Source organism: Equus caballus, chromosome 3 (genome assembly GCF_041296265.1).
Source record: "Equus caballus isolate H_3958 breed thoroughbred chromosome 3, TB-T2T, whole genome shotgun sequence".
Taxonomy (NCBI): Eukaryota; Metazoa; Chordata; class Mammalia; order Perissodactyla; family Equidae; genus Equus; species Equus caballus.
Window position 1 is genome coordinate 91165972 of NC_091686.1, and position 21330 is coordinate 91187301.

Consider the following 21330-nt stretch of genomic DNA (forward strand, 5'->3'; position numbering starts at 1 on the left):
CTCTCAGAGAAGCTGGTGTTAGATGCTACGTGAGCACCTGTACCTCTGCAACGTTTGAGTCCCGAGAGACTGCTGGTTTCTCCAGGGCCGTTGATTAGGGAATTTCTAAGGGACTCTAACAGAATGTTTTTATTTCAAAAAAGAAATCTATTACAACAAAGCTGTTAAGGAGTATCCTGATAAATAAAAACAGGTTACATTTGTTTAAAGCGAGCTCTCCCATGCATACTGTCAGACTAATTAGCCCATATGGAAACCATAGCAGGTGTGTTTGTCTGGAACTGTGGAGAGCTGCGGAAGCTTGCATTTAAAAGAATGAGCTGTCAAAGCACCATCAGACAGGTCCTGCTCCTAATCCTGTGATAGCTTGCTCTCCCTCTCCGTCACCAGGCATCACTAATCGTCTCCTCCACGGCTCACCTTCTTGAACTCTTATACTCTAGAAGTGTAAAGTAGGTGTACTTTTGGCCCAAGAAAGCTAAAAGCTTAGCAAAAGACTCAGCATCATTTTGTGCTTCATTTAAACCTGGTTGGAGCTGGGTCAGAGGAGGTCAGTGATTAAAAATAACTAGGTTGCTATTTTAGTCACCAGCTTAATATATGTGATATTGTTCATTTTAATTGTTGTACAGTTGAATGTTTAGGAACCAGTTCCAAAGTAAAGACAAGCATGAATTATGTGATTGACGTTTTATCCTTGGCCAGTATTCAAGCCTTGATCTGTATACACACCTTTTATATGTTGTGAGCTGATTTTTAACTTCACTAGAATGCTGTATTCTCTGTATGCTAAGACGGGTCTAGCCTCAAGTTTGAAGAAGCTATGCACTTCCAGTCTTTATTTCTGTGTCCTGGTTTTGTATTTCAAGAACAAAAGCAATGGGAGGTGGAAGGGGTAGGAACATAGTCTCAGTTCTAACAAGCCTCCAGACGATGCTGATGCTACAGGTCCCTGAACCATCTGTTGCATAGCAAAGTTGTGCAGTACATTCAAAGAAATGATCCTCTACTTAGTTCAAATTCTAACTCAGTGTAGGACACTAAGGTAGTTTACACTTTGATTAATCCAGGCCACTGTAGCCTTCATAATAAATACCAAATACCCATCAGACTGACAAAATTCAAGTGATTCGGAACAATTTGTAACTTGTCTAGGTTTATAGGCAGTGGAACTTCATACATTGCTAGTGAGAGTGGATTGCAGTAGATTCTTAGGGAAGTAATCTGGTTGTATCTGATAAAAGTACAAACGCAGGAACCCTTGGAGCCAGCAATGCTCCTTTTGGGATTCTCTCCTATAGAATACAATCATCGTGTAAATATATTTCAGTGTTGTTTGATGTGGAAGTCAGAATTTCCATCGAGAGGAGGATAATAGAATAAATGATGATATGCTGCTGTGTAAAATAGTTGTTTCAAAGCTGGACTGAAATTGCTCTATGCTTAACTCTGGGAAACATGGAAGTGTGATGCTGAACCTTGGCCAAGAGAAGGACAAGATGGATTAGCTGGTGATTTATAGTGTACTGTATAAGGTTTGAAACTCTCCTGGAGGCACCCAAGACCAGCTTCTCTACTTAGTTTAAGGATGTCTATAGGTTGATGGCTTAACCAGGTTTAACCTATTACACAGTCTGGCTGGGCTGATTGACAAGGGGGTATAAAAGACCCCTTGGAAACTTTTTCCCAGACTTCCCTGAAATTAAGATTTATCGTACATACCACGGAGGTTCAAAGTCCATGTCCTAGTGAATGGGAAGGGACCTTGGGGAACTGTGCCTAGAAGTTTCCCTGGCCCCTGATGCTTTCCTGGGCTTTTATTTTCCTGCTGTATCATATCTTCTACTTTGATTAAAGATTTTTGTGAATATATCCTGTGCAGTCTCATTAGTTCATTCAGTTATCTGACGCATTGTAACGAATGCATCCATTCAATGGGTTATTTTTAAAAAATAGGTTGTCTGTATGCTTTGTCCTGAAAGCATCTATGATATGTTAAGTGGAAAACCAATTTGCAGAGAAATAAGTTTTTAAAAGGAAAGAAAACAAAAGTGTATATTTACATGTTTGTCTAGAGAAAGGTATGTGAGGATGCATCGGTAGTGTTCCTTACCTTGAGAAAGTGGCATGAGATGAGGAGAGAATGCCAGCTTTTCCCATATATACCTCTCTTTGGCTTGTAAGAGATGTACATTGATTTTGTATTTTGACAGAAAACACTGTCAACTGAATATGTGTTTAAAAGTTTCTTAGATTTGCAAAATTTTGCAGCAAGCCACACTTTCCAGTTTATCTCTTCAATGATGAACTGAGAGAAGATGTTTGGATGGAGAGTGAGGAAGAAGAGAGTGGGACGGTGTCCTGTTTGGGTGGAGGCAGAGATCCCCTAGGAGAAAGGGGGACAGGTTAATTGAGAGAGAGAAGTGCAGAAAGATCAGTTAGACGAAGGAGCTCAGTAGGTTCGAATGTGCAGAGAGAAGTGATTGGAGCAAGGTTGAGAGGAAATGAATGAGTGCAGAAGATGGAGAAATGAAGCAGATTTGGAGGATTGTTTTTCATGGTTCCGTGAAAGTGCCACAGGCGTCCACCCTTCTTAGTGGAGCAAAGACTTCCTGGCATGGTCTGCTGAGTTTGGGAAGCCTGTTGTGACACTTCCATTCTGTTAAATGGAACCCAGCAGAGTGGTTTGGGGCTATTTTTAGATGTGAACTAACAAACATATGCGAAGTGGCAGCATTTCAAAGAGAGCTAGTTTAGATTACAGAGCTGGAAGGGGTGGCCCTGAGCTGACATCAGAGGACACTTCTGTTAGTGCATCTAATGGTTGCATAACCATTTCCAACTGCTCACACTGGAATAATTTTAGTAACTTATAAAACTGAGAAGTCTATTTTAAGCAAATGTTTAAATAGCTCATTGCATCTTCTTATGTAGCTGTTTTTATTGAGTTATAATTCACATACCATAACATCATTATTTTCAAGTATACATTTCAGTATTTTTTAGTGTATTCACAAAGTTATGCACCCATCACCATCTGATTCCAGAATGTTTTCATCACCCAAAAAAGAAACCCCATACGTGTAAGCAGTCAATCCCTGTTTCTTTCTTCCATGAGCCCCTGACAACCACTAATCTACATTCTATCTCTACAGATTTACCTATTCTGGACATTTTATATAAGTGGGATCATACAATATGTGGCCTTTTGTGTCTGGCTTCTTTCACTTAGCGTGTCTGCAAGATTCACCCATGTTGTAGCATGTAACAGCATCTCATTCCCTTTTATGATGGAATAATATTCCATTGTATGGCTATACCCCATTTTGTTTAACTGTTCATTAATTGATGGACACTTGAGTTGTTTACACTTTTTGGCTATTATGAATAATGCTGTGATGAACATTTGTGTACAAGTTTTTGTATGAACATATGTTTTCAGTTCTCTTGGATATATGCTTAGGTGTGGGATATCTGGGTTATATGGTAGCTCTGTGCCTAACTTTTTGAGGAACTGCCAAAGTCTTTTGCTATGTAGCTATTTTTTAAACACTTTGTGTATGTTGTTTTTAACATGAGATCTACTAGGGAACAGGGCTGTATCTTTAGTAAATCCATGTAACTATTATCGTGGCTTCCTATGGTCTCAAACATATACGAACATCAGTGGATCCAGCCTTCCATCCAACAAGGATTTACTGAGCACCTTTGTGCCACTGCATCATAACACTGGGAATACAGCAGTGAACAGAGTAGAGAAGGTTCCTGTTGTCCCAAATCTTACAGTCTAGGGGAGGAGATAGTTCTTACATAAATCCTCTCTCAACTACATACATGGTGAAACTGTCATAAGTACACTGAGGGAAAAGTTCAGGAAGCTCATTTAGACTTGAGGGTAGTGGTAAAGGAATAGGTGTCAAAAAAATGTCCCCAGAGAAAGTAGTGTTAAAGCTAAGATCCAGAAGATATGTGGAAGTTTTCTAGGTGAGGATGGAGGGAGTGAGTGTTCCAGTCATGAAAACGTGTGAAGGATTTGAGGCAAGACAGAGCATATTGCTTTCACCACGGAGAGTGTGTGGAGCGGGTAGAGGGAGTGGTAAGAGATGGTGATGGAGAATAGGCAGGAGCTGCTTCATCAAAGGCCTTCCAGATGTTGGGACTTATTTTATGAACCAAGGGAAGACAGTTGAAGAGTTTTGATCCAGGAGTGACCTAATCTTGTATATAAATGTATGTGTGTGAGGATATATGGATTGATACATGATAACCTATAATTGGACATATATGTAAAATCATTCTCTGTAGTCATTATAGCTATAATGTAGAAACTAAATTTAAAAGAGATCAAGAGTGAATGTGGGAAACTAGTGGAGAGGTTAATGCAGACCTCTAATGCAGCTCCCAACAGAGATGATGATTGCTTGAAGTAGGGGTGTTGGTGATGGTGGAGGAGATAAAACCTGGCAGAATTTGAGATGCTTAGGGCATAAAACCAACAGGACATTTTTAGTAGTAAAAATTATTCCTGATTTTCAAAGATTTTTCTTTTTGCATAAGAGCAGAGGAGTTTAAAAATAAACAATGAGGCATATGAGCACAATAAAGCTGGCCCAAATCATAATGCAGCATTGTTAACAAACAGAAATTAAGTTTCTTAGAAAATATTGCTATAAAAACAACTAAAAATCTCTACCCGAATTAATAAGTGAATTTAACAAAATTACAGGATAACAGGGTCATTGTACAAAAGTTTAATTCATTTCTGCATACTACTAGTGATCAATTGGAAAATGGAGTAAAAAATACCATTTAAAACATAAGAAAAAATTCATCAAATATCAAGAAATAAATCTAATGAAAGACCCATACACTGTAAACTACAAAAACGTATCTGAGAGAAATTAATGAAGATGTAAGTAAATGGACGGATATAGCTTATCCACGAATTAAAAGACATGAGCCCAAATAAAAAACCCAAGAGGTTTTTTTAAGAATTGGCAATTAGATTCTAAAATTTATATGGAAACGCGAAGAACTTAGAATAGCCAAAACAATATTGAAAAAGAATGAAGTGGGAGAACTTACCCTACCTTATTTCAAGACTTACCATAAAGTTACAGTAATCAAGATGGTGTGTATTTGTGCAGATATGCAAATTGATCAATGGAATAAATAGAGTCCAGATATCGATCCACCATAGCTCATGTCAATTTAATGGGAAAAGAAAAGTCTTTTAAACAGAATCTCAGATATGTTGATTGAAAGCTCAATACAAAAATACATTCATAGTGTACGACTCAATATTTATGGAAAGCAAGACTATGGTGACTAATTTATTTTTGCCTCTGGGGGGCAGAGGGATGGATTGTAGAAGGGCATGAGGGATCTTTCTGAAGTTCTATATCTTGTTCTGAGTGGTGGATTCACAGGTGTTTATAATTTTCAAAACTCATTGAGTGGAGCACTTAAGATCTGTACATTTTGTTGGAAGTTATAACTTGATTAACAAAAAATCTCATGAGCATGAGCCAGGCAGGTGCCGCAAATAAGGGAAGCAGTCTGGGAATAAAGCAGCAGGAAACCATGAATATGGTGGAAGACTGGTGAGCCCCACCAAAAGAGGGGCTCATTGGGGGATTATTAGCGCTGTGATTTACTTGATGCAGAGGGTTCAGGCTTCATCTCTTCTAATATCGAAAGAAACTGGATCTAATGTTTTTGTACCTGTAAATTATCCATCCTGCAAATATTTATCGAGTAGCACTTGTGCCAGGTACTGTGCTGTTTCCAGGGAATTTAGTGTTAAACAAAGCAAACATGAGCTTTTCCCTCATGGAATTTACTGTTGGGACTGACCTTAACTTACTCCTTTTTTTACGTACTAGGAGCTGGGCTGTCTACCTCACATTATTCTCTTTACTGTTTTTAGTTTTATCTCTTAGTGTCTATTGGAATTTTCCATATTACACCACAGACACATAGGAAAAACAAAGGTATACTGAGTAACTTTACTGTTGCAAAGCAGTAATGAAACACTAAGAAATATCAACCCCTCTATCATACATTAATAGTAGCCTCTTTCATTTCTTCTTAGTAAACCAAATATGGAAACTTTTGCACTTTTGCATTATTATAAAGCCAAAGGTGCAGATTGTCTGTTGGTTTTTGTGTTAAATTTTTACTAACCAATTTAAAATCTATTCCTTCTGTGCTTGTGTTTTTGTTTGTTTGTTTTTGAACATTGCTACTGTTACGGCTTCTGAAATGTTTTTTAAGCTTGTCACTCCCTTTTTCACATCCTGTTTATGGCTTTCTACTCCAGCTGAATCCTATAATTCTTCTGTGTGCTGAAGAAAGCCCTTGGCAACATCAATGGGATTGCTCTCTGTTAGCAGTGTTTTATTGTGGGATCTAAAATGTACATTGGTTGTTCCTAATTCTTTGTATAATTTTTCTTATCTTTACTGTCATAATTAGTAAAAATTGCTACTAGTGAATTTAAACTGTTCTTTTAAAATGATCATTTCATCAGAAATAGGCTTTTTATAAGTAATAAAAATGATCTTAAAAATGTCGCCTTTTCTCTTCCCAGTGTTGAGAAATGGTGCTTGGGAAATTGTTCACTGGGAAAAGGTAAGCATTGATTTTTATTTTGTTCCAGGTGAAGGAATGCATAGAATACTCTAGTAGATGTAATTTTGGTATATTATATAAGCAAATATCAAGAACTCCACTAATCTGAAAGCTATTTAGTAATTAAAATTGTAAATATACATGGCGTCTTCAGTTAAACTTTCCTTTACTATTTCTGCAACATGCTAGAAAGACCATTATCTTGAAAAGTAATATTTAGAACTTTTTGTTTCTTTCATAGTATATTTTGAGTACTGTTGTCATAGATTTCATTTAACCATGAACTGTTTTGTGTTGTGATTTTTTGCTTTAATCATCTACTGTCCAAGTAAAAATAAAAATTAGAGTTCTGTTTTTTCACATTTGTATATTTTACTGTACATTCATAAATGGTGACTAATCGTTTACACACTGCTAATTCCTTAAGAAAAAAGAAGTCTTACTAACTAAATGTCATCTTCTAATGAGCTGGAGATCAGTTTGTAACATCAAGAGGTTACTTTGCCCGTAGGACTTCTAACATGGCAATTAGTGAGTTGAGTCATAAGTTAATAAGTATTATCCAAGTGTTCATAGGCTTTTCAGACCTCAGTTTCAAAAGGTAAGCAATTATTATTCGTTCTCCCTTACTTCTGGAAGAACATTTAACCTCTAGTCATCCCCAAATGAACAACCTGTGTAACTTGGTAAAAAACTTTTGGAGGTGAGGCCACTCTCCCCAGGGTTCTTTGTTTCTGAGAGTGCTCGGACAACAGAGGTGTAGCCCACAGTCCGTTTATTTGCACTCCAGTGTTTCCCAGGAGGTTAAAGACCATGCCCTTGATTCTCTCTTGGGATGCTCATAGTCATTCTTGCATCCCTGCAGAGAATAAGATTCTCTCTGAATTAATTGCATTTTTGTTGATTTTAAATCATAGAGATTGACATCTCCTTTTCCAGATTATTTGAAAATTCACCACTCTCTCTCTTTGGTCTTTGACATAAAAGTAACAAAGGAAAATACCTTGATTGTGCTTTCCTTATTTCTGTAATAGTCACCTCTGTGGCAGAGGAGCAAGATAAAAAAAAGAAAAAGCTCAAAATACTGTTTCAAAAAAAGTTTCTTTTATGCTCTTGTCTGGCACTTGTGGATGTGAACATTTCAGAGAGAAGACAGGATATAATCAAAGAGGATTAACTGAATTTTGTTATAAGTAAATTTCCTTTACTAGGGTTGTCAGTGTAGTTAATATAAATGCATATCCTAACAAATTGACCAGTCTCTTCTTACCTAGAGTTCTTGTTCAGAAAATAAACAGTTGTAAAATCAAGAGATAACCATCTACTACTTTAAAATTAACTTGTTAAAATGTCTTATTTTCCTAATAGACTGTCATTTTTTCAAGATTGTGCTAAACCACCTGAATTATTGTAACTTACTTTTTCAGTTTTTCACAGGCAAAAAAATCAAAATACCAGCCCACGATTACCCATAATGATAGGATTTTCAGTGGTCTTGGCAGTCAGTGCCACACCTTACCTGGGCATCCCACCTTGAGATACAGAGGGATAGAATTTAAACTGTTGCCAAAAGTCATCCAACCAAAATGAGCTGCTGTTACTTAATAATTAGAATTAGGTAATTAATTAGAACTAATAAAGTTGGCTCAATGGTGAATTCAGGTAAATATTCAAAAATTAACAGTATTCTTTTGTTGGCTTACCAAGTTAGAAAAATTTAGTGAAAAAGCAATCTCATTCCCAGTGGCATGTGAGATGCTTATAAATAAAGTTAAAATACGTATATGACCTTTGTAAAGAAAACATCAAACTTTAGGTATTAAAGAGTCATATAAATGTATAAATATGTCATATTCCTAGAAAAACTAAAAATATCAATTGTTCCAAAGTATTGGTGTAATATAATCCCAGAGAAATTATCATTTTTTCCTCGGGTTGACCAAATTATTCATCTTAACTTCAAAAATAAACGAGAAAATAAAAGAATATTTTGGATAAAACAAAGAATAGTGTGGAAGGATTGACTATAAGTAAAGGGGAAAGCAAAAGTTATTAAAGTAGTGTGGATCTGTTGCAAAAGAAAAAGACAGACATTGATGAATAGAGTAAAATAGAGTAGAATAGAATGGAAGAGAATGCCTTGAAATAAAGCCCATTTCATATTTGATGAAGGAGGCAAAAATCATCAATAAAAGGATTGTTTAATAAATCATGTTGGGATCACAGATTACTGGTTTCAAGAAATAACAGTTTATATCTAAGTCACAGCCTATGCTGAAATAAATTCCAACTGGCTAAAAGAGTTAAATTTTAAAACATTGCTTTTGAAAAACAAAGAGAATAAAAACTTTAATAAATATTTGGAGAATAGCAAGATCTCAAGATCTATGGAATTTGATTATATAAAATTTAAAACTAACACACAGCAAAAACTGCCACGGGGGCTGGCCCAGTGGCACAGCGGTTAAGTTCACACGTTTCACTTCTTGGTGGCCTTGGGTTCACTGGTTCGGATCCTGGGTGCGGACATGGCACCACTTGGCAAAAAGCCAAGCTATGGTAGGCATCCCATATATAAAGTAGAGGAAGATGGACACGGATGTTAGCTCAGGGCCAGTCTTCCTCAGCAAAAAGAGGAGGATTGGCAGCAGTTAGCTCAGGGCTAATATTCCTCAGAAAAAAAAAAAATACCACAAATAAGGCAGAATATGGAAAATATTTGCACCTATATAAAAAGGAAATAAAAGCTGGCAGTAGGCAAAAAGAAATATAATAAGCAATCAGACTCAGTGTAGTATTCAACCCAATAATAAAAGTATAATAAATAATATTGATCTCATTTGGTATTTGTTACCACACAACGGGCACCATCTGCTCACTGTGAGGTGAAAGCCAATCGTCAAGTGGCAAGATGGTGGCAAAGAAACAGCATTTTATTCCAGCTTGCTAGCAAGAGGGAAGATGGCTGACTAATGTCGAAAAGAACCATCTTAAGGGGGACACAGAATCTTGAAGCAGTTATATAGGCCAGTGGGTTATAGGGGAGGGAGTTAGGAATGTTGACCCAGGAGTCGCCACACTAGATCTTTCAGTTTTTCGTTGATGATGGCTATCAGCATAGACTCTGTTCGGGGGTCATCACATTCCTGAGGAACTCGAAAGGATGAAGTTATCAACTTATCGCAGCTGGAAGGTACATGCACAACAGGGGTCATAAAATTTACAGAACAGGTGGATCTCCTGGAGAGTGCATATCCAGCTGGGTTAATTAGGCAGAAATCATTCAAAGTTACAGTATGGTTTCTTTTCTACAACATGGCTTCCCTTATGTCAACCTTGTATTGAGCCAGTACCATAGTCAATAAATAAAAACAAACTCATACTTCAGAATTTTTATTTTTATAAGTATTTCATTTATATTCTGTGGTGAATTAGCAGTTCTTCATACTGACAACCATAAAAAGGGGGTTAGGGGAATTTATCCCAAGAAAATAATCATAAAGTGAGGAAAAACCTGTATATGTATAAAAATGTTTACTGTGGCATTATTTGTAACAGTGAAAAGTTAGAATATGTGGATATCCAACAGTAGAGAAAGGCTTTATAAATAATGACATTCTACACTCTGGTATATTTTGTGACAAGTAAAAGCTGTAATTTCAAATGCTGTGGCAACACAGAAAAATTTTATACCGTTCATTCAACAAATATTTATTGAGCCTATGTGCCAAGCAGTGAGCTCACAGCAGCAAGCAAGATGTATGAGGGTTCCTGTGTCATAAAATATAATTATAGATGAGAAGAACAGGACGTGTACACTAAGATGCCGGCTATGTAAAAATGGTTTATTGAACACTAAGTGGATAGACATGAAAGCAGCATTGCTTGTTGGGTTAGCCAGATTGTGGGGCACGTTCTTTCTTTAGCTTATGTAGTATTCTGTGCAATTAAAAATAAAATCAATAAACCAAAACCAAGAGTCTGATCCCATGCCAAGGTAATGTGATAAACCTTAGTGCAAATGGGCTTTAGTTCAGGGTTTTTCCTTTCTCTGCCTTTCTAAACATGTGGCTACTGTGGTTGCTTTTGAATGGTTCTCAAAGGACCTACAAATTTACACAGTGTACATCTAGTCATTCATAGATGGGCAGACTTCACCTCTCAAACACGAACAGTTCATCTTGCCAGTTATTATCCTGAAGCCTTTTCACTCTTGCTGAAGGTTAAGTTGCAAGTATCTGGTTTTTGAAGAAAGTATTGCAATTACAAAGCCCTATTCAAAGCACTCCATTTCCACTCTTGAAATGTAAACAGATGGCTTCTTTGGTCTTCTCACAAAGACCGGTTCTTCAAATTGAGATGCAGCTGAGTCTGTTCAAAGGTTTTTGAGATAGTTCCAGGTGGAGAATTTAGGTGAAGAATCTTAGAATCAACACATTCCTCTGGCTTGTAGATAAGATGGTGTGGTGGGCTGTCTGCATGTGTAAAACTCACGCTATACAGCTGCTTTAATACATGAAGTTTCCACCATGAAATGTATTTCTTTGGACTAAAAATTTGTTATCTCCAAAATTCCCTAGTAAAAATATAAACATGCTGGGGCCTACAATTGGACAAAAACAGATTTTAAGTCAGTTTGATAAGCTTACGCTTTACATAATACTCAATTATAATTACTAATGTCAATGACTTGAGAAAGCTCAAGGTAGTGGCCTAAAGCCCTAAATATTTCCTTCAGTATTTGGGAGACTAAAACTGCTTTGTCATGATGTTCCTCCAATTAGAACATGTGGTCAAAGAATTTTTGCACACAAGAGGCAATTAAAGTACAATTCAGTGGTAACTAAGGTAGCATTCTCTCCGAGTGCCTTGTATGCAAAGAAATTATATTTCTTTACCTTGCTTTCAGTGGGTACTCTCGGAGTACTTTCACAACACTTTAAGAGCCAGTTTATGCCTATACTTGCTGTTTTTTATTTCCCTAGTTTGCCCTTTTGGGGGAAGGGGCTGTTTGATTCAAGGTCCCTAGCAATTTGTCAATTTTCAGGTGGTCCAGATTTCAGCTGGAATAAATCTCTTTTGAATTAAGGCATCCAGAGCTTGCTTACTTGGATAACCAGCACACGTACCACAGATGGGAAGACACCCTGCAATCTTCCCTAACCTACTCCTCCCCTGATGCATGAAGTAGACCACTGTGGGCTGTGTCTGCAATCATTTCTTATTGTGATTCCCACTGAGGACACCATTCTCTCCTCTCCCCAATAAAGTGTTATTTTAGGATTCAAGGGGAAGTAGGGAGGGGAAAAAACAAAAAGGCTTTGCCAAAAAGAAAAAAGCTTTTCTTCTCTTGATTAAGTATTGAAACTTATTTTTAGATTCATTAGGCTACTAAAAGAGAGGGCAATATTTCATGATATAATGGGTTGACTATGAGTGTAGTTTGGTCAACAAGCCAAGTTGTTACTTAGTTGGAGTTGTAATGTTTGCCAAAAGCTCTGTGACAAACCTATCCCTTAAATTACTTCTAACAGTTTCTGACCATAGTATATCTTTAATTTGTTTTCAAGCCAGGCTCACAAAAAAATGCTAACATGTAGTAAAATGAGAAAGAGATTAAGCTGGGTTTTTAAAATTTAAAATACAGTGCCAGTTTCACTATATTTACTTATGCAAAATCAGGCTTTGCAGACAGTCAGATGTGGGTTTAAAGTCTAAGCTCTTTCTCTCACTGTGATCATGGGCAAATAACTTACAACCTAAAACTCATTTTCTTCCTCTCTAAATTATGAGTTATAACGCCTGTTTCATAAGGTCATCATAAGGAGTAATGATCATATGGATGATAATTTTTCCAGTTGTATTGAGATTTCCTTAAACTGGGTAAATTTCATTTGATAAATTCTTCCTTTTTATTTTTATGTCAAAGGGAGAGAATATGAGAAGTTGAGATGTCAATTAAGTGAATAGAATGAATAGATTTATTTTATTAGGTTATACAGCTGATAAAACAGACACAACATTCACTTTTTAAAGGATTGCCCCATGCTTGGCCTGACTCCTAGATCATTTTATGCCATTTTGTGAAGATAAGTGGTTCTTGTTTGCCAATTACAATTTTTACTGTATTCTATGCTTAAGTACAATGGGTTGTTTATTTGTAACTATCTTTCAATGCAGATAATTAACCAATTCCCAGTTTTCTTTCAGGTAAATGTTGGAGATATAGTTTTAATAAAAGGCAAAGAGTATATACCTGCTGACACTGTACTTCTCTCATCAAGGTAGAGATACCTACTGATGCTCAAACAGTGTAGAGGATGGTTTCTCTACCCTGCATTGACCTTATGATTTCTCCAAGGAAATAAGGAATAAACGAAGAATTTTAAACCTCTCTAACAATTTTGAATTAAGCATTAAAAAAATTGATTGGAATTAAAGGACTCTTTCATGTTTGCCGTATAGAATAAGTGATAGGTACTATACTTTATAATTAAAAAGGTATAATTACAATTAAGAGTCTACTCTCCCTCTGGATATGTCCAGATCCTTTTGTGTGGACCACTAACTCTTGTGAGATTTCCTGTTGTTTATTTTATATAATACATGGATTGGGTTCTATTGATTTTGTCTTGCAATCCTCGTTCATGATAAATTCCTTTATGAGGCATTCATATATCCCTCCAAAGATTCTTGATCTTTATGGTGCATTGGTACAAGAAAATGGATGAATGATTTCTTTTTTGTCATCATATCTTTTGAAATGCCATACTCTTTCAAGAAAAAATCAAAGTACTTTGCTCTTTAAGTTCTTTCTGGTACTGGATTTAGATAATTTTTGTTTTACTCATATTTAAGATAGTCATGAATTAGTATTCAGAACATATGGCACTGTTACCCTTTAAAGAATGTCACTTTCAAATGGTTTTAGGTTTAAAAACTATAAAACTAGTCCTACTATAAATTAAGAATGTTTTTAATGTTTTAGAGGTTGTTTATCATCATTTCCTTGGACAGTTTTATTTGTAAAATCTACATGTAAATATGGACAGTGTCCTTTTTTCAAAATCTGTTTAATCAGGTCATTATTTAAAGTGGTTGGACTTATGACAAGTTAGTGAAACTTAATTGAGCAAATAAGAGTTATCTAAATATTTATAAAAGTAAGTGTATAGTTAAAGTAACTATAGGTAGTTATATTTCCATATTTTATAGTCAGAAGCTTTTTGTGCCACTTACCTATAGGTTTTGATTTCAGGAAAATTAAAATTAATAGGTTTTTAAACCAGTCTTTATGCTATTAGTTTCCTTTGCTTATAGCTTTATCAGGCTAAGTGTCTAAAACAAATAAAGGTAATGGTCCACACATGGCCATGTGAGAATGAGTTTAGCAGTGGGCTTACTGTCATTATCTCAGGTACTGGGCAGCATCAGGTACCAGATAGAGCTCTGCTTAGAAAGCAGAAAACCAGAGTTCTTATCCTGGTTTGGTGATTTTGAACAAAATACTTAACCTCTCAGGCCTTGGTTTCACATCTTTTAAAGTGAGAAAGATGCATTAAATGATTAAACTCTAATATTCCCTGACTGTCCTATTTGTTTAAATAGATAACCTTTCATTTAAGTTTTAAGAATGCGTAACCAACAGAACAAAGTGCCGTTGATGGCACTAAGTAAAAGTTTGATAAATGTAACGGATGATTGACCAACTGAATGTCATATAACGAAATTCAAAATGATAGTAAAGCATTCCAGCAATTTAAGAGTGCTGATGTTTTCCTGATCAAACTTATAATAGAGATGTAACTTATAGAGAGCACTATATAGGCTGAAGCATTAATTACAATGTTTTTTGTATACTCAAAAAGATGAATATAATTGACTATACTGCCCTGACTTTATACTTAATTCTAAGTTGAAAGTTTTCAAAATATTTTTCATCTCCTCTATCCAATCCCAGAAACTCCCAGTAAGCTCTATGCTTGTATTTCTTAAACTTCAGAGAATTTTACAGGAGTTATTATCTCAGCATTAAAAACATTCACTGGTGGCTACCAATATTGGTAGATCAAAATAGTTTCTCTATCTTAATATGGCATCCATGGTGATTAACATCCTCTAAAGATTATTATTTTTACAAGGATTATCTGATTCACTGTTTTTTGTTATTTAGTAGGATTCAAAGTATAAAGCTTTCACTGTCAGATATTTCTATCCAAGTAGCAAAATACTACCTTTCAGTTGTTTTGGTTTTTTCTCAAAAGGTTTTTGATTTACTTGTCTCTTTTGAATGTACATTAGCCCTAAGAAGTACGTAGAAGTTTTTGTCATCATTTAACAGAAAGAAGAATTTTGACTTTGTCCTGTTTTTAGCTATTTCACTTTAGCTGATAACTAGCTTGAGGTTGGAGTACTTAACTCCTAATCTAATATGTTCATTATACCACACTGTCTACTATCAAAATAAGGACATGGTGATTTTCACCTGCAGGTGAGCACCATTTAGTAGTAAGCATAAACAACAGCTTATAATATTTTAATTTCCATATATTTTTCAATTATTAATTACTAATAGTGCATCTTCTTTGAGGCAATTCTAAATTAAAGCATAAACCTAGTTGAAAGTTACTGTGTCTCATTGATTTTCTTTTTGAACTAAAGAAACTGCAGTTTTAACCTATATATGGGTTTGGATAGTATAGAGTAAAATAACTCATGTTATTAAATCAAGTCAAAACAGGTTCTTGGTGTGTCTATTTCATGCCCTCCCTGAAAATTTAATCCTCGATTCAAAGGCCTACCCTCCCAAAACAATGCATTACATAGACTTAACATTAATTATTAAATAACTCAAAAGGCTGCAGTTACGCCTTCCAGCTTCCTAAGATCCATGTCTTTGCAGCTTTGCATTAAAATTAATAAGACATTATACAGTTAACTTTGAAAACAGTTTGAAATCAGAAAATGTTTAATAACGTAATCTTTTTAGGATGTGTGTAAGGGGGAGAAATAGTATAGTATACTTTTTTCTCAAAAGCCTAAAAAGTGATTTCCACGGTTATTTCTTTTCTTCTTGGGTAGGAAAAGACATACAATAGATGGCTTAAGAGTCAGGAACTGGAAAAAGGAAAATCTATAAGATAAAGTAGCTTTCTATATAAAAATGTTTTTATTAATTTGATATGATATGCTTCTGAGTAAACTTTTAAAAATTAAGCTTTTGCATTAAAAATTGAAGATTGGGCTTAAATAAGTAATCCTCAAATATTTAGGTTTTCTTGTACCTTTAGACCTGATCAAATAAGTTTTGAAAAAATTGACATTAGACATTTTTATTAACATGTATTATTTTCTATAATAATTTCAGACTTTCTGTCTCTTTTGTCCATTTGTTTGTTTTTTTCTCTGTTATTCATTTTTTTTCCGTTTTAATTATTTTAAACTGGGACCTGTAGGTGGCAGTAGGGGAAATAGTGAAAGTGACCAATGGGGAACATCTCCCAGCAGATCTCATCAGCCTGTCCTCAAGGTTAGAGCCACTGAGTCATACAGGATGTGTGTATGTGGATCCTCACCCTACACCAGAGAACAGTTTGCACCCAACGCTGGTTGAGTTCTGTGTCTCTTCCTTTAAAACACAAAACTTTTTTTCATCTCTTGGTGATGGACATTTCACAGATGTTTTAAAGGCCTTTTATGAATACAATGTTGGATGACATTCATCCCTCAAGTGAAAAGATTCAGCTCCTATTGTTATCAATAGGAGTCCATGAGGCATGCCAGTAAAGGTAGATTTTAATTTCCTATGCATCATTAATGTACATATTTAACAACATGCCTGAATACTAAGGCTTGATTTATCACCTCTCCACGACATTGTTTTGAACAATGTTAAGCTTTACATGAAAAAAAATTATTGAGAAATTTTTAAGATTTTAAACTTTTGTCTTATTCTTATATTCAAAATTTTCTGTACTATAGAATCCCTTCAGCAATTATGACTTTAATTTGGGCTTGTATAGGGTTTACAGAGGACCCCCTGCACAAAGCTGGATGTTGTACATTTTCTACCGCATGCTTTGGGATCAGTGCTTATCCCACTTGTAACTAGTGACAAAGTGCACGTTACTGTGATAAGTTTCAGCTGTCTACTAGTGTCTGTATTGTGATATGCATCTTGTTTCATTTTTCCACTTACTAATCAAAAAACCTGCTTTGCCTCTCTGACTGTAGTTTGTGTTTTGGATGTCATCCTAATTTGCTGAAATATTTATTAATCCAGCATGATTTCTGAGACTTCTTGCTGCCTTTTCATAGCACTGTTCAGAACTGCTTCAGTAACAGCTGTCTTAAGGGATTAAGAATGTGCTGAATTTGGATGTATATTGTATATGCCCACTTCAAATAGAAGTCAGCCACTTAACTTTCTAACTTCCTAGCCATTTAAAGTCCTAAAAATGTTGCTTTATGAAAAAAAAAGATGGAAATAGAATTAGAAGGTTATTCTCATTTTAATATGAGAATGGCCTTGGATATACTTACCTGTAAAATTTTAATGCATTTTACTGCCAAAAGATGGACCAACATAGTTCGTTTAGCATTTGTTTGTCATCATGCTTCTATATTATCAGAAGATATGTTTTATAATTTCATAAACCATCAATATTTCAAATGTATATATAAGTAAATTCCAATTGGGAGCAGTTGCCAGAAGCAAATTATTATTGTGACAGTAATAAAATATAAAACTTTGAATAATTAACAGAGTGAAAATATAAATATTGAAAACTTCTCCAGTTGGGAAAAAGTTTCAGCCCTTATTGGGGGGAAAAAAGTCCATAGAGTAAAGTGGAGAACTTGCAAAGTTACTTTAAAATGAATCTGTAAAATATTTGATTATTGATCATGTGTTTCAGTAATTTTCACAAATCTTCAGGTCACAAAACTAAGCTACATGCCCATTTCTGAAACTTGGAATAGTCTGTTTTACACACATAGAAGTTGGAAGTTGATTATAAAATTCCAGGTGTTTGTGCCATAGAAATTTCTTTCTTTCTAACTTTGAGTACACATGCTTATCGGAGATTACTTTCATAGTTACTTACATGCTGTTAATTAGGCTTATTAGATAACCAAGTGCTAATAGGATTGATTTAATTTCAAAATGTTTTTCCTTATAGTTGAGGATCACATTGTACAGTTGGGCTGCAAGCTCACGTGTCTGCCACTGCTGGGCAAGTAAAGTTGGAGTGTGAAGGGGCAGCATGTAAGACGGCCCCGAGTGTGGTGCCTGTGATAAAACTGGAGAACATGGGCCCCTTACGCCAGCCACTGCACACTAGACTTTACTAGGGCTGTCTGGTGGGGGCCCATACAGTGGATCCTCTGCGTTCAGGTCAGGGAGCAATATGGCCAAGTTGGCTCATTTTAGTTTTAACTTTTACTGCCACAAGAATCTCTGGAGCAACTTTAAGAAATAGGAGAACAGGAGCAGAAAAAGTAGGGAGAGAAAAGTGTACATCTCCTTTCACTGTAAAATCTGTTCATACAGTTTTTTAAAGTAGCCTTAAAATTTAAATATTATAGTTCATGCGATCCTATTCATCTTTTCTAAAAGGGTGGTAAATGCAAGTTTGTAGAAGCAGCAAGCTGGAATTTTCTAATCAACCACTTTCCTTAACCAACTTACATGTGGGCATGAGCATGAAATCTCACTTGATAATTTGAGCTAAAGATAAATTTGGACACAAAATTGGTTCACATTTCAGTTACAGTCTGTGTTGTGTCTATATGGATGAACAATTTAAATATAATGTGACAAATCTAATCATTTACGTTATCTTGACGATCAGTACTAATTGTTGTCAGGAAATTGCTTCTGGGTCCTTCTGGCTGAAAAGCTGATCCATGAGTTGTTATGCATGGTTCTGCGTCACAGCATCTTGCTGTTAGAATGAAAATCATCCAGGAACTAGATGATTAAAGCTTTGTTTAGAACGAAAGGCTTCAGAGAGTCTGAGCATTTAAGTAAGTTATTATTATACTTTTCTTCCCTCGCTAAATCTTTGTGCTTTTCAATTTTAAACAACAGTGAGCCCCAGGCTGTGTGCTACATTGAAACATCCAACTTAGATGGTGAAACAAACCTGAAAATTAGACAGGTAAGATCTAATGCAAGTCTGTATAATTATTGCTGTTTTATTGCATGGAATTAAGAGCTTTATTTGTTAGTGTTATTGTCTTGAGTTGAAGCATTTCTGTCCAATTGCAAGTCTTTTCTCACTGAGCTACTATTAAGAGGTTTTATCACCTGGTATTGTTAAATATTATGGAAGACTCAGATCTACTTGCCTAATTAAATACAGTCCAAATAGTTTTGTAGTATTTTTAAAATTTTGTGTAATAGCCAACCCTCTGATGATGATAATAGTAGTTCTATGTATTTTGAAACGTGTTAGCATATTTATTTTCCCTATTCACCTGGCCCAAATTATTTGACTTTGCCGTATTGAAAAGACCTAGTTTGCATTACTGTTCTAAAAGTCTCACTAATCTCAGGGGATAGTTTAGATTTCTGTATTTACTTCTCGTACCATCCATAACAGAAAGCAACTGTAAGGTTTTTATTTTGGAAGTTTTAAAGGGGACTTTTAAAAATGTGTTCTCTTGGGTTCTAGGCGGATGGTGAAAGTGGCATGTGGGAAGGCGGGGATGTGGTGGAAGGAAGGTCATCACAGCACCTGAACTCAGGGTGCTGCAGAAAGCGGGGACTCTTCCCTTCGAGCCAGTTCTGGTTGGCCAGAGGGAGGAACTATTTTGGAGTTTCCCTTCTAAGTGAGCTCAAAGAGCAGAAACATAACTACTGTCTTTGGACATAGATTCTATTCATTTCACTTTCCCCGTTTGAGATTCGACAGACCGTATAATACTAAATATTTATTTTATTTTTGGAAGCGAACAGTTCTTTGAGGACTTATTTCAAATATCTTTGCAGACTGGTTTATAGTCTCTTTAATATATTTTAGAAGTTTCATGAAAGCTGCCCTATCCTTGTGCTGAAAACCTGTGTTCAAGTGTAGAAGAAGGTGTCCTTAATTATGATTTGACAAAGAGAGCATTGTATAAGGGAAGAGAATTGCCTACAGATTAGTGGGATCCCTTAGATCTGCAGGCCTGGATGAATTCAAATTTCCCTCTCCCCCCTACACACAACTTAATTAATACCTTCTTTGCGTATTTAAAACTTTCCAAACAGGGCTTACCAGCAACATCAGATATAAAAGACATTGACAGTTTGATGAGAATTTCTGGCAGAATCGAGTGTGAAAGTCCAAACAGACATCTCTACGATTTTGTTGGGAACATAAGACTTGATGGACACGGGTATGTAAAATCGGTCTTCTTAAAAACCCAGAGTCCACTGTGTCACAGTGTATTGCTGAGTGTCTGCCAAGCCTGGGTACATATTATTTTCTTGTGCTCTAAGTATGATCACTCAAAACCTTTTTCTTGAGCATTTCTGTATTACTTCCACCCAGAGTCCTTTTGTGAAAATGCTAGCTCTTAACCCTGTACACACCGTATAGCACAAGGTTTCAGGAGGGTTCCTGCCAACCTGACAGTTGGATGTTTTCAGGAATATGCCAGGCTTCTGACTTGTTGTTTGGTGACTTATTCTTTGTCCAGGATACTTATGTTACGGGCTTAACTGTCCAGTCTCTGTGGCCTGGGACCTTTCTTGGGATCTCTAGATGCCTCAGAGTTCAGGCACTGCACCCAAAGGGCTCATTGTACTGGATAATTTCTTGTCTTCTTCTCTTTGTAACTGCATATGCTCTTTTCTAGGCCATGTTATCATCTATAGTCATCTTTTGCTGTTACCTGCTTCCTGCCTTTTTCCCTTCCCCTCCTCTCCTATTTCCTGCCATTCACCCAGCACTTATTAAGCACATAGCAGCTAGGTCAGTTACAGATATTAAGGAGACAACAGTGAACAAAGCAGATAAATATGCCTGCCCTTGTGAGCTTACTTTCTTAGAGTAAAAGAAGGGCAAACAGACAAACAATAAAATGAAAAATAAAATTCTATACTATGTAAGAAAGTGATAAATGCTTTGGAAAACATTGCCCAGGGTAAGGGAGATTGGGAGTCCTTGGGAGGGAATCACTTTCAGTTAGGGCGGTTGCAGTAAGCTTCATGGAGAAGGTCACATTCGAGCACAGGTGAGTAGGAGGTGAGGAAGTTAGCCATTTGAATATCTGGAGGGAGAGGATTCCAGACAGAAGGAATAGTCAGTGCAAATTATTAGTTATATCTTTACATCATCTTAGAGTGGGAAAGTGCCTGGAGTAATGATGGAATGTCAGGGAGGTCACTGGCTGGAGCGGAGTGAGCAAAGAAGGGAGTAATAGAAGGGCTGAGAGACCATGCAAGGCTTTGCAGGCCATCGTAAGGCTGCTATTCTGAATGAAATAGGGAACCGTTGGAGGGTTTTGAGGAGGAATGTCAGCAGTTCAGTTTTGAACTTAGTAAATTTATGGTGTCCAAACAGAGATGCCAAGGGGGCAGTTAAATATATAAACATGGAGTGTGGGCTAGAGGTCCAGGTTCATGAGATAAATTTGCGAGTAGTTAGTATAGATATTTAAAGCCATGGAACTGGAAGAAATCACCGAGGGTGAAAGGGTATAGATAGA

General features: G+C 36.1%; 1 protein-coding gene across 8 annotated transcripts in view; it reads left to right on the plus strand.

The window, feature by feature from the left end:
* Window positions 1–21330, plus strand: part of ATP8A1 (ATPase phospholipid transporting 8A1) — a 221092-nt gene that overhangs the window by 45025 nt on the left and 154737 nt on the right. For 2 of the 8 annotated variants that reach the window (XM_070263876.1, XM_070263877.1), the window contains exons 6-10: window positions 6593–6633; window positions 12844–12917; window positions 16089–16162; window positions 18725–18794; window positions 19889–20016. In XM_070263876.1, the coding sequence (XP_070119977.1) occupies window positions 19931–20016 (86 nt within the window). In that variant the 5' untranslated portion in view covers window positions 6593–6633; window positions 12844–12917; window positions 16089–16162; window positions 18725–18794; window positions 19889–19930. The remainder of the gene's footprint in view (window positions 1–6592; window positions 6634–12843; window positions 12918–16088; window positions 16163–18724; window positions 18795–19888; window positions 20017–21330) is intronic. The other 6 variants (XM_023638157.2, XM_070263871.1, XM_070263872.1 and 3 more) reach the window with 3 other exon arrangements.